At 44.2% G+C, this 13,699-nt stretch overlaps 1 protein-coding gene across 1 annotated transcript; it reads left to right on the top strand.

Annotated features, from left to right (window-relative positions):
• Positions 1–465: 465 nt before the first annotated feature.
• Positions 466–2,704, top strand: LOC125376115 (titin-like). The gene is made up of 3 exons (XM_048387754.1): positions 466–766; positions 1,190–1,491; positions 1,627–2,704. Exons 1-3 carry the CDS (start codon positions 748–750, stop codon positions 2,458–2,460), a joined length of 1,155 nt encoding a protein of 384 aa, XP_048243711.1. The 5' UTR covers positions 466–747; the 3' UTR covers positions 2,461–2,704.
• Positions 2,705–13,699: the final 10,995 nt, after the last annotated feature.

The raw sequence follows: 13,699 nt of genomic DNA, 5'->3' as shown, positions 1-13,699 counted from the left end.
CCATACATCTGTTTTGTTTAAATTGATTGCATGCACTTAAAGCCGTATGTTATGCAATTTTATCTTTGAATTATTTGTCTGAATATAGTTAGATAAAGTTATGTCGGACAAATGGAAATTTGTATCACGATAGTTGCACGTATTTGATACGTTTCAAATCCGTAACTACTCCTCTCGTAATAACTTAATTCCCACATGTTTCACATTTGTGGTATGTGGTTGCTTGTTAATGTCACATGTGTACATTACATCAATAACATACACGTTTGGTCATCGATGATGGAGTTAGAACGATGGCCTGGTCCGGCCTGACTTGACTTGTAGGCAATCCCATAAAGTATCGATGAATTATTCTGAGAATGTGAATTAGGAAGTGGCAGAAGCAGCAGTAAAATTCTTATCATGGGAGGGTAACTCCAACTAGTTGTTGCGTGTATGAGTAGCAACCCTTAGAACTGACCTTGACATAAACCATATGCATCTGTAATTAAGGCGTCCTTTCGAGCCAAGTCTTCGAAACAACGCCAACACAAAACAACTTTCTCCCAAGGCCTAAGACAGACGGAAGTCAAGTGATGTCGGAATTCCACACATGCGCAGTGTTAACGGTACCTGTGGCGTCATGACAACGCTTTCCTCCTTCCTGTGTGTCAGCCATTTTGACAGATTGCACTGGAGTATATTGCAAGTTTTGCGTATCGTTTACGACTTGGAGAGTTTTTGCTGTTTGAAGAGGTGTATAAAATCATGAATCCCAGTACAGGAGGTATGTGATAAGTATGTTTTTAATCAGTCATGATGTGCTATATGAGTAGGTATTTGTATTGCAAGAGTGACCATTGTCTCATATCTTTCCTACCTTTGAGAGACACAAAAGTGATTTATTTTATCATTGTAATAGGCAAGCTATAACCGAATTTGCTATAACTGAATTTGATCTAGATCGGGAATTGGCTATCTAACTTTACGCAAGTGTTTACTTGTACCCATCCAGCTACTATAAAACTTCATTATGGCCGTGCATTAGGCCTAAATTTGATGCAAAAACATTCCCCAAACATTCTAGCCTACTTATTGCATTTCAGTCTCGTTAATTTTCTGTTGCTGGAACACAGATTATCAAACAGTAGTATAACATAATGCCATTATTTATTTTATTAAATATTTCAACAAATATTCATCAATACAGTGCATGTGCCTCGTTTGCCGCTCGGGCTGCCGACAGTGGTGATGGGAGATGGGACCAGATGTCTGGTAGACAACAACACTATCTGGATACCAGCTGGTAATCCTGTTAACCTCTCCCTGGGTCCTGGTTACCTACAGCCAAGACTCCTGCAGCCTGGAGTTCAGCCATCTGTGACTGGTATCCCCCTGCCCTCTGCAGTCCAGGCACCACCTTACAGTAGACATAGGGAGATGATGCCTGTCTGCCAGCTGCCTGTCAGCCTGCCCACTTCAGAGATGGACCTGGAGCTGATGAGACCAGAGGTATATTACATTGATGCTCATACATGTACCATTTTATTCACGCTTATACATTTATAAGAATGTAATACAAACAGAATGATATTCTTACTTGATCATAAAAAATCAAAATGATGCCTTGATTGTATTCCCCATCAGGCCTTCTCCTGTGTTCTGCCCCAACTTGACCAACCCAGTCCAGTTCCTGATTCCCAGTCTGCCCATGTTGAAACTCCAGCCATACCTTCAACAAGCAGCCCCAAACCCAATTCCGTAATCCCTATCCAACTAAAGCAAAAACCTGAGCTCAAGCCCTGCAAACGCAAGCCCCGCACTTTCAGGCCAAAACCTCAGCCAAAGCCTCACATTCCCAAGGAGAAAGTGGGCAAGCATCAGCCTGAGAGCAAGCCCTTCTTTGTGCCTCAGCCTCTTGGAGCCCAGCACATAAAAACCCAGAGCAAACCCCTTGGGAACCGTATCACTAAGCCCTCTGGTAGTCATGGTATCATTAAGACCTCATCTAAGCTTAGTTTTGGAGAACAGTTGTTGTCTGCTAATCGTGCTTACATAAAGCCAAAGTCAGTCTTGCCCAGTACAGGTTGCAAGACCTTCCCTGTCCCTGTTAAGAATGTAAAGGATAAGATTGTTTCAGCATCGGAGAGTCCTAAGTCAGGTGGTGTCACTGCTGCAACAGTAAGTGTAAATCCTGACAAGGCAGTGGACAGAGCTGAGCCTAACTCTGATGATGAATATGATGTGGAATATCTGTATCTTACTAAACTGATTTTAAGGAAAAAGAAGAAACCCACTGCTGAGCCCAGTAAGGAGTCCCTGCCCTCATGCAAGAGGAAGTGCCCAGATGACAACAGCGAGGTGTCCCAAGCTGAGAAGCAGGCAAGGCTGGAGGAGCCCCAGGACACTCTGGAGGACCTGGAAGCTCTCCTGGCTGAGTACAGCTCCAGTCTCTTATCTGGCACCAGGGACTTCTTCTAAACACTGTAAGGTGCAGGGGACAGGTAGGTATAGAATAGTGTGTCGTATTTAGGTTAATGTTCGTACATGGTGTTCATTCTCTTATTCTTCCTTGTCTGCATTTCAACTTCAAGACAGTCAACTCATATTCTGACCATCTGCTACTGACTGTTTTATCTAAACCCCTTATGGGTTTTCTGCCCAATCTACAATCTACCAAAACTCCTATTTCCATGCCTATGGTACTCTACCACCACCACCACCCCACCCCCCCCCACCCCCCCCCCCCCCACCCCCCTGTACTTATATTTCTAGTATATGTATATGTCCTAAAGTACCCTTCTCTTATGTAATCTAAATTTTCTGTGCTCTGTTCTCCTCTCTGTAACACTGTACTATACTCTGCATTGTCCTACTTTACTCTCTTCTGTACTGTCCTACATTACTTTCTTCTACATTGTACCCTCATCACCCTTGCCAGCTGAACTCTGTACTATCATAATAAGCCTTGTCTGTACTGTCCTACTCTCCTCTGTACTGTCCTACTCCACCCCATTCTCTACTGTCCTACTCTACCCTCCCATACATTGTTCTACTATACCCTACTCTGTACTGTTCCACACTGTACTGTCCTATTCTACCATACTCTATACTGTCCTCTACCCTACTCTGTGCTGTCCTACTCTACCCTAATCTTTACTGTCCTACTCTCTTCCCTACTGTCCTAATCTACCCTACTCTGTACTGCCTTACTCTACCCTACTCTGCGCTGACCTACTCTACCCTTCTCTGTACTGTCCTTCTCTACCCTACTCTGTACTGTCCTACTCTACCCTCCTCTGCACTGTCCTACTCTCCCCTACTCTGTACTGTCCTACTCTACCCCATGTACTGTCCTACTCTTCCCTACTCTGTACTGTCCTACTCTACCCTACTCTGTACTGTCCTACTCTACCCTACTCTGTACTGTCCTACTCTGTACTGTCCTACTCTACCCTCCTCTGTACTGTCCTACTCTACCCTCCCCTATATTGTTCTACTATACCCTACTCTGTACTGTCCTCCTCTACTGTCCTACTCTATCCAACTCTGTACTGTTCCACACTGTACTGTCCTCCTCTACCCTACTCTGTGCTTTCGTAATCTATCCTAATCTGTACTGTCATACTCTCTTCCCTACTGTCCTACTCTACCCTAATCTGTACTGTCCTACTCTACCCTACAATGTATTGCCCTAGTTCATACTCGTCTGTACTGTCCTACTCTACCCTACTCTGTACTGTCCTACTCTACCCTCCTCTGTACTGTCCTACTCTACCCTCCCCTATATTATTCTACTATACCCTACTCTGAACTGTCCTCCTCTATTATCCTACTCTATCCAACTCTGTACTGTTCCACACTGTACTATCCAACCCTACCCTAATCTGTACTGTTCTACTCTTTTCCCTACTGCCCTACTCTACCATAATCTGTACTGTCCTACTCTACCCTAGTATGTATTGCCATAGTTCACCCTCCTCTGTACTGTCCTACTCTACCTGCCTCTGTACTGTCCTACTCTACCCTCCTCTGTATTGTCCTACTCTACTCTTCTCTGTACTGTCCTACTTTACCCTACTCTACTGTCCTACTCTACCCTCCTCTGTACTGTCCTACTCTACCCTCTCTGTACTGTCCTACTCTACCCTCCTCTGTACTGTCCTGCTCTACCCTTCTCTGTACTGTCCTACTCTACCCTCCTCTGTACTGTCCTACTTCACCCTCCTCTGTACTGTCCTACTTCACCCTCCTCTGTGCTGTCCTACTCAATCTTATTCTGTACTGTCCTACTCTACCCTACTCTACTGTCCTACTCTACCCTCCTCTGTACTGTCCTACTCTACCCTCCTCTGAACTGTCCTACTCTACCCTCCTCTGTACTGTCCTACTCTACTCTTCTCTGTACTGTCCTACTCTACCTGCCTTTGTACTGTCCTACTCTACCCTACTCTACTGTCCTACTCTACCCTCCTCTGTACTGTCCTACTCTACCCTCCTCTGAACTGTCCTACTCTACCCTCCTCTGTACTGTCCTACTCTACTCTTCTCTGTACTGCCCTATTCTAGTCTTCTCTGTACTGTCCTACTCTACCCTCCTCTGTACTGTCCTACTCTACCCTCCTCTGCATTGTCCCACTTTACCCTCCTCTGTACTGTCCTACTCTACCCTCCTCTGTACTGTCCTACTCTACCCTACCCTGTTCTGCCCTACTCTACCCTTCTCTGTACTGTCCTTCTCTACCCTCCTGTGTACTGTCCTCCTGCACCCTCCTCTGTACTGTCCTACTCAATCTTATTCTGTACTGCCCTACTCTACCCTCCTCTGTACTGTCCTACTCTACCCTTCTCTGTACTGTCCTACTTTACCCTCCTCTGTACTGTCCTACTCTACCCTACTCTACTGTCCTACTCTACCCTCCTCTGTACTGTCCTACTCAACCCTCCTCTGTACTGTCCTACTCTACCCTCCTCTGTGCTGTCCTACTCTACCCTTCTCTGTACTGTCCTACTCTACTCTTCTCTGTACTGCCCTACTCTACCCTCCTCTGTACTGTCCTACTCTACCCACCTCTGCATTGTCCCACTTTACCCTCCTCTGTACTGTCCTACTCTACCCTCCTCTGTACTGTCCTACTCTACCCTACCCTGTTCTGCCCTACTCTACCCTTCTCAACACTGTCCTACTCTACCCTACCCTGTACTGCCCTACTCTACCCTCCTCTGTACTGTCCTCCTCTACTCTTCTCTGTACTGCCCTACTCTACCCTTCTCTGTACTGTCCTACTCTACCATACTCTGTACTGTCCTACTCTACCCTACTCTGTACTGTCCTACTCTACCCTCCCCTATATTGTTCTACTATACCCTACTTGGTACTGTCCTCCTCTACTGTCCTACTCTATCCAACTCTGTACTGTTCCACACTGTACTGTCCTCCTCTACCCTACTCTGTGCTGTCCTACTCTATCCTAATCTGTACTGTCATACTCTCTTCCCTTCTGTCCTACTCTACCCTAATCTGTACTGTCCTACTCTACCCTACAATGTATTGCCCTAGTTCATACTCATCTGTACTGTCCTACTCTACCCTACTCTGTACTGTCCTACTCTACCCTACTCTGTACTGTCCTACTCTACCCTACTCTGTACTGTCCTACTCTACCCTACTCTACTGTCCTACTCTACCCTCCTCTGCACTGTCCTACTCTACCCTTCTCTGCAATGTCCTACTCTACCCTACTCTGTACTGTCCTACTCTACCCTTCTCTGTACTGTCCTACTCTGTACTTTCCTACTCTACTTTTCCCTATTCTGTCGTATGGTGTGTTCTCCCATGTACCCTTCTCTTTACTCTTGTACTGTCCTACTCTACCTTCCTCTACCCTACTCTGTATTGTCCTACTCTACCTTCCTCTACCCTACTCTGTACTGTCCTACTCTATCCTGTCCTACACTGTCCTACTCTACCCTACTCTGTACTGTCCTACCCTACCCTACCCTTCTCTGCACTGTTTTACTCTAGCCTTCTCTGTACTGTCCTACTCTACCCTCCTCTACCCTACTCTGTACTGTCCTACTCTACCCTACTCTGTACTGTCCTACTCTATCCCACTCAACACTGTCCCACTCTGTACTTTCCTACTCTACTTTTCCCTATACTGTCGTATGCAGTGTTCTCCCCTTCTCTCTACTCTTGTACTGTCTGCTATAAAGCTGTTCATCTCATTGGCACCGTACTAACTCCCTATCTGCTACTGCTTCTAACTGACACTATCCTGTTCCTTTCTCCACAGTCGGACTGGCAGTCTTATTCTTTTCTGTCTTGTACTATCAACCATATTTCTGTTCATCTCGCTGCTCTCCTACTCGCTTGTGATAACAGTTTAGACGGTAGTCAAGTGGTAGCTATTTTCGGGAATTTAACATAGAGATTATGTTGAATCGTTCACACTTTATTAAAGTAATGTAAGATATGCTAAGGAAATGTGTCACTGTACGTTTTTGTAAGTTCATGTGAAGAGTGGAAAGGGACGGCTGTGAGGGGAGGTTGGAGGCCGTTTATTTAGTATGTTCTGATATACGTGTATTTATTTCAAAGTTATTAATGCGTTATTCTTAATAAAAAATATTTTTTCCAGTGTAAGAAGTCGTTCTGTTGTATTTAAGAACTGAAGTTGAATTGTGTGGTTAGATGATGTGAAGGAAGAATGTGGGTAGGCCATGGCATGGTGCTCATTGAACATCAGCTGACAGGCCCCATTCATGATATACGTATTTGTTGTGTATTTTACTGTTGAATTACTCAACAAGGTTTTTAATGGTCATTTCCTAAGTTCATGTGAAGAGTGGAAAGGGACGGCTGTGAGGGGAGGTTGGAGGCCGTTTATTTAGTATGAAACTGATATACGTGTATTTATTTCAAAGTTATTAATGTGCTCTTTCTTAATAAAATATCTTTTTCCAGTGTAAGAAGTAGTTCTGTTGTATTTAAGAACTGAAGTTGAATTGTGTAGTTAGATGATGTAAAGGAAGAATATGAGTTAGCCCATTGCATGCAAGGGACCCATTCGTCTTTGTAGTGTATTTTACCCAATTACTCAACAAGGTTTTTAATGGTCATTACCTATCAACATCATAGCTCAGAAGATAGGACACCCATTATTTCTTTGATTTCAATCATGAATTCCACACAAACAGTGCATGATGAGAACAGTTTAGCATGAAGTTGTCAGTCAGGTCACACATTCATCTCACACACATATTACTCATATATCATCGTTACTGACAATGTTAATACTTGAGAAGTATCAAACTTTAATTACAATCTTATATATCAGATTATTTGAATCAGCTATTACGAAAATTCACAAAATATGTGAACATGTATTGTATCCAACATGGAGTGTTCAATATTTACGTCACACATGGAATATTACGGCAAGATATTATGTACTCATACAAAGGGAGAGATATTCTTTAGTTTGAGTGTCAGCGTGAGAATGGATACCCCTGAGGGGAAACAAATGTGAAAGCAAATTCACGAGTTAGTGAGGAAATTGGCAAATCAATACGCATATGCAGTGGAATATTATATCTGTATTATGGAGGCATCTGAACCAGTAAAACCACGAAAACACAACTTATCAGGATTACTGATGACCCTCACGCACTGTTTATTGTGAAACATTCCAAAGACAAGAATGGGTAAATTATGTCAACTCATAAAGGATTTAAAGAAAGCCGCCATTCTTGATATACGTCTTTCAGCATGTTCAGTGTATGTTATCTTAATGGCCTATCGATGTCATGGCTCAGAAGAAAGGACACCTATAATTTCTTTGATTTCAATCATGAATGCCACACAAACAATGCATGACGAGAGACGAGGTTATACATTAATCTCACACAAATATAGCTTTGACATTTTTTTCTATCACCATGCCAGACAATCTGTATTCTTGTGTTGTTGATCGAGTGCATTAAATGTCAACGCAACACTGGCAAATGTATTATCGGAAGATAGTGACAAGAGATGATATATGATATGTCCACTGGGACGAGACATGTTTGAATGTGAACGTGAGAATGGATACCTCTGAGGGGAGCAAACCAAATGTAGAAAGCCAATTCACGAGTGTTTTAGGAAATAGGCAAATCAATAGACATATGGAGCGGCTATTCTATCCATGTAGGCAATATAACATGTATTGCCTCGTGTTTGTCTAAGTGTACCAACAGAAACGTTGGTCATCTACTGGTAAAGAAACAAATATTACAGCTGGATCAGTGGCGGGATGAAAGAAAATCTAGTCTGAACCAGACAAACCACGATGCCACAAGTAACCAATCACAATTGGTCCTCCATAAATCACTGAATATTGTCACGAAGCATTTCTGAGACTATCTGAGACTAAACTATCCTGAACTGTACTCAAAAGATGGGTCACTCTGATAAGCTGATGTAACGTACCTCATAGCTGGACCTCCTTAAAGAACTATTCATGCTTAACAGCCATTGTCACCAAGACCATCTCAAGACAAACATGGGTGACTTGTAAACTATTCTCAGATAAACACTGAACGTAAGTTGATGTAACACACGTAACAGCTTGCCCTCCATGAAACACTTTCAATACTCAGCAGCCATTGTCACCAACATGTTCTCAAGTCAAATGTGGGTGACTGGTAAGGTAGCTTACTCAGACGAGATCTGATCATACATGAATATGGTATAGCATGCATTGATGCAATGGTTGATATACACTTATTCCAATCAGTACACGGTTAGGAAACAGCTTTGCTTTTTGCATTGCAAAAGTTTAAGTTCGGTTCTTGTATTTGCCAAAGACTTCATATTTAGAAAATGTTCCACACGAGCATCTGAAACCTATGAAACGCTGTTACTTTATGATATATAATATCAGAAACGTATTAGATAATGACAAATTGATAGTACAAATATATTTTTCTTACGGACGGATAAAAAGTGAAAATTTCTAAACGCAATGGCCATATCTTCTTTTATTATTCAACTGTCTGTAATACGCTCAAATAGGCCTGCTTCATATAGAAGCACCGGAGTGTCAATATGGGTTTAGCAGGCCAACACTGGATGTAGTTGACAGTTGTGTCAGGCCAATATGGATTTTGCGTGTGATTGCATTCCTAACATTGCAATCCCAACAAGGCGATAGACTGCTGTCATGTAAGATCGTGGATCCTGTTTTTGTTATAACTGACATTTTTTGATATTTTTTTTTCTTGATCTCTTTTACTGATACTATTTTGACACATATAAACTACCGGGCAAAAGAAAGTTTTCACTTTAAAAATAGTTGCATAAAAAGCAAAAAAGCTGTTACAGGTTTGAACCCCCGCAGAAAACATTCGCCCAAATGCAACATGACCACAACAACAACGCAGATTTTCGAACGCAGCTTTCCAAATCATGCATTGTTGAAAATGTGCAAAACGTGATTTTGAGACATTGGTCCAAATGCACGTGCGTGATTGTGGCATAAATACCGACGTTGGACAGAGCAGGCATTCAGTAAGCAAAAAACCACCAAGAATATGCCCAGACTTACACAAGCGCAACGAGACAGAGCGATCGGTATGGCCAATATGGGGGCTACTCAACGTCATATAGCCAGAACCTTCAACTGCTCCCAGACCACCACCAGCAAGTTGATAATCCGCTACCAACAGACAGGACAGACTCAAGACCAGCCAAGCAGACCGCTACATCCAGCAGATTCACCTCCGAAACAGATGTGTGACAGCGACGTCAACGGCGGCAACAGCACTTGGGCATGCCATCAGCAGACGAACAGTCCTTTGACGACTTCGTACGGCTGGTATACGAGCCTACCGACCCTTTCGTGGAATGGCCTTGACCCGTCTACACCATTAACGCAGACTGCAATGGGCACCAACTGTACGTCGGTGGCAGCGACGTCACTGGGCGAGAGTGCTCTTTACAGATGAAAGTCTGTTCTGTCTGTTCAGGAACGATGGCAGAGTTCGAGTTTTTCGACGAAGGGGAGAGCGACTGGTGCCAAACTGCATTAGAGAAGTTCACCCGTTTGGAGGTGGAGGCGTCATGGTATGGGGTGGCATTTGTGGCCAGATTACAACACGGCTGGTTATCATCCAAGGAAACCTGAATGCTCAGCGATACAGGGATGAAGTGTTGAGACCTGTTGTGGTGCCCTTTATTCAACATTAGCCAAGAGGATTAATTTTGCAACATGACAACGCAAGGCCTCACACCGCCCGAATTGTTCAAGACTACCTGAACAACGTTAACGTCAACGTATTGCCCTGGCCACCTTGTTCTCCAGACATGAACCTCATTCAACATCTCTGGGATCATCTTGATCGTCAGCTGAGACATGTACCGCCTCCAGCGAACCGACAGGAACTTGAGCAGACTCTATTGAACTTATGGAACAGGATTCCTGTTGACGTTATCCGCCGACTGACGACGTCAATGAGGAGGCGTGTGTTAGTGTGCATGGATGCCCAGGGTGGTCACACACGCTATTGATGCCGTGTTACCTGACTACTGTGTCATTAATGGACTCTTCATGCACTTTTTCAATGGACTCTGATTTGTGTAATTTTTAATTTGGACCCCTTGACTCTTTCTTTGTGTATTGCGGAGAATGCAATATCGGCATTACAATGCATTTACATTCTAATTCATGGAAAATGATTTCTGTTTATAAATTAATCATCATAAATCTCACATATGCCTTTGTTATTGGTGTTTGGTCAAGTGAAGTCGGTGAAAAATTTTCTTTTGCCCGGTAGTTTAGTTTAGGTAGTCAATTATAAATAACATAAAATGTGTGTTTTCAAATTGGCCTTGTAACAGGTCCTAGGCGGTCATATTGGTCAAGAAGCATTGCCTCGGTCCAATATAGCCAACCCAGGGCCATATGACTGACTTTGCCTTTTCCTTGTATTTGTCATCGTCGTCCTCCCACTACACAGGCTTATGCACACGTACATTGTCCTGGTGGAACAGCACACGTTTTGAAAGTTGCCAATGCTATTTAGCCTTGACATTATTAATTCCCTGAGCAGCTAAGCGTAATGTTATCCATTAAGGTTCGAAACTTTCGGGAGGTATTCCAACACAAAACCACTATACAGGCTTATGCACACGTACATTGTCCTGGTGGAACAGCACACGTTTTGAAAGTTGCCAATGCTATTTAGCCTTGACATTATTAATTCCCTGAGCAGATAAGCGTAATGTTAGCCATTAAGGATCGAACCTTTCGGGAGGTAATCCATCACAAAACCGAAGCCGTCACGTTTCCTTGGAACATACTTGGCCTCTTACAGAGGAGACGTTAGAGGTTTAAACTGCAGGTTTATATTGATGACTATTCGAAGTACCCCCAAAGGTTCATCCTCCCCACTCCCCTCTGCGTCCTCATCTCCCTCTTTATCCCTACTTTCCACTTCTAATTCGGTACTTCCAGCTCCATCCTCCTCATCTTCCTCTCCACCGTCCCTACTTCCCTCTCCATCCTCCCTAATAACCTCTCCACTCTCCCTTGCTCACGCCAATCCGCCTCCCTCATACTTCCATGTCCCCCTTACCCGTATGTCCGTCCTCCCACAACAGCCCCTTTAACCTCTCATACCTCCATGTCCCCCATACCCGTAGGTCCGTCCTCCCACTGCAGTCCCTTCTCCCTCTCATACCTCCATGTCCTCCATACCCATATGTCCGTCCTCCCACTACAGCCCCTTTCCCCTCTCATACTTCCATGTACCCCATACCCGTATGTCAGTCCTCCCACTACAGCCCCTTCTCCCTCTCATACATCCATGTCCTCCATACCCATATGTCCGTCCTCCCACTACAGCCCCTTTCCCCTCTCATACCTCCATGTACCCTATACCCGTATGTCAGTCCTTCCACTACCGCCCCTTCCCCTCTTATACCTCCATGTCCCACATACCCGTAAGTCCGTCCTTCCACTACTGTCCCCTTCCCCTCTCATACCTCCATGTCCCCCCAACCTGTATGTCCATCCTTCCACTACAGTCCCCTTCCCCTCTCATACCTCCATGTCCGACATACCGTATGTCAGTCCTCCCACTACAGCCCCTTCCCCTCTCATACCTTGATGTCCCACATACCCGTATGTCCGTCCTCCAACTACAGTCCCCTTCCCCTCTCATACCTCCATGTCCCACATACCCGTAAGTCCGTCCTTCCACTACAGTCCCCTTCCCCTCTCATACTTCCATGTCCGAACTTTACCCGTATGTCAGTCCTCCCACTACAGCCCCCTTCTTCTCACATACCTTCATGTCCCCCATACCCGTATGTCAGTCCTCCGACTACTGTCCCCTTCCCCTCTCATACCTCCATGTCCCCCCAACCTGTATGTCCGTCCTTCCACTACAGCCCCTTCGCCTCTCATACCTTGATGTCCCACACACCCGTATGTCAGTCCTCCCACTACAGTCTCCTTCCCCTCTCATACCTCCATGTCCCCCGTACCCGTATGTCAGTCCTTCCACTGCAGTCCCCTTCCCCTCTCAAGCTTCCGTATGTCCGTCCTCCACTACAGTCCTCTTCCACTCTCATACCTCTATGTCCCCCATACCCGTATGTCCGTCCTCCCACTACAGTCCCCTTCCCCTCTCATACCTCCATGTCCCACATACCTGTATGTCCATCCTTCCACTACAGTCCCCTTCCCCTCTCATACCTTGATATCCCACATACCCGTAAGTCTGTCCTTCCACTACAGTCCCCTTCCCCTCTCATACCTCCATGTCCCACATACTGGTATGTCAGTCCTCCCACTACAGCCCCTTCCCCTCTCATACCTCCATGTCCCACATACTGGTATGTCAGTCCTCCACTACATTCCCCTTCCCCTTTCATACCTCCATGTCCCACATACCCGTAAGTTTTTATTTTGACATGTGCAATATCGATAGCAGATAGTTAACTTTTCGGCATAATAAATTTGTTATGGTGTCTTTAGTTGCCGTATATGGTGTCACATTAGGTTAGCAGTTAGAAATATTTTTCTGCTAATCTAATACGACACGACATATAGTAGTGGTATATGGCTACTAAGGACACAAAACTAATAATATATCCTGTGCCGTTGCCTCCGACCTCCACATATAGCTTCCATTCTCTGTCATACCCCTATGTTGCCTACTGCCACCTGCCCTTGCCAACGGTAATTTTAGGAAATAAAAAGTTAAAGTGTAACCTATACCCATCTTTCAAAATCGTTATTAATATTACTCCTTTTATATTTCTGTAGAGCACCAATTCTTGTAAGCAAGAACCCATACTAAACCTGAAACAAACAATTACATTAACACCAGGAAAAATGACAATGGAGTTTATTTAACATAGAATACGACGGCACCTTATCATTATATACGGAACATTTTCCCCAAGTAATTTGATTCATTAAAGCGCTAATAAAATCCTCTTTCAAGAAGGGTAACTCTATTTACCTATTAAACTCTACCAGAGTAGTTTCCCTTAGAATGATCTTCGCATTTCATAACTTTTAAGATCCAATCTAAACAGGCGACGTACCCAATGTTGATGTGTATATTTCATAATGTAAAGGCAGACGGAAGCGACAGAAGTGATTCATAAAGTCGACGCATGCGTGGACTTGCCTTTAGTAGCGGCGTCATGGCAACTGTTAGGCCT

Source organism: Haliotis rufescens, unplaced genomic scaffold (assembly GCF_023055435.1).
Source record: "Haliotis rufescens isolate VD_foot unplaced genomic scaffold, xgHalRufe1.0.p SCAF_10, whole genome shotgun sequence".
NCBI lineage: Eukaryota > Metazoa > Mollusca > Gastropoda > Lepetellida > Haliotidae > Haliotis > Haliotis rufescens.
Note: the sequence above shows the minus strand (reverse complement) of the source record. Positions and strands in the feature narration are given on the sequence as shown.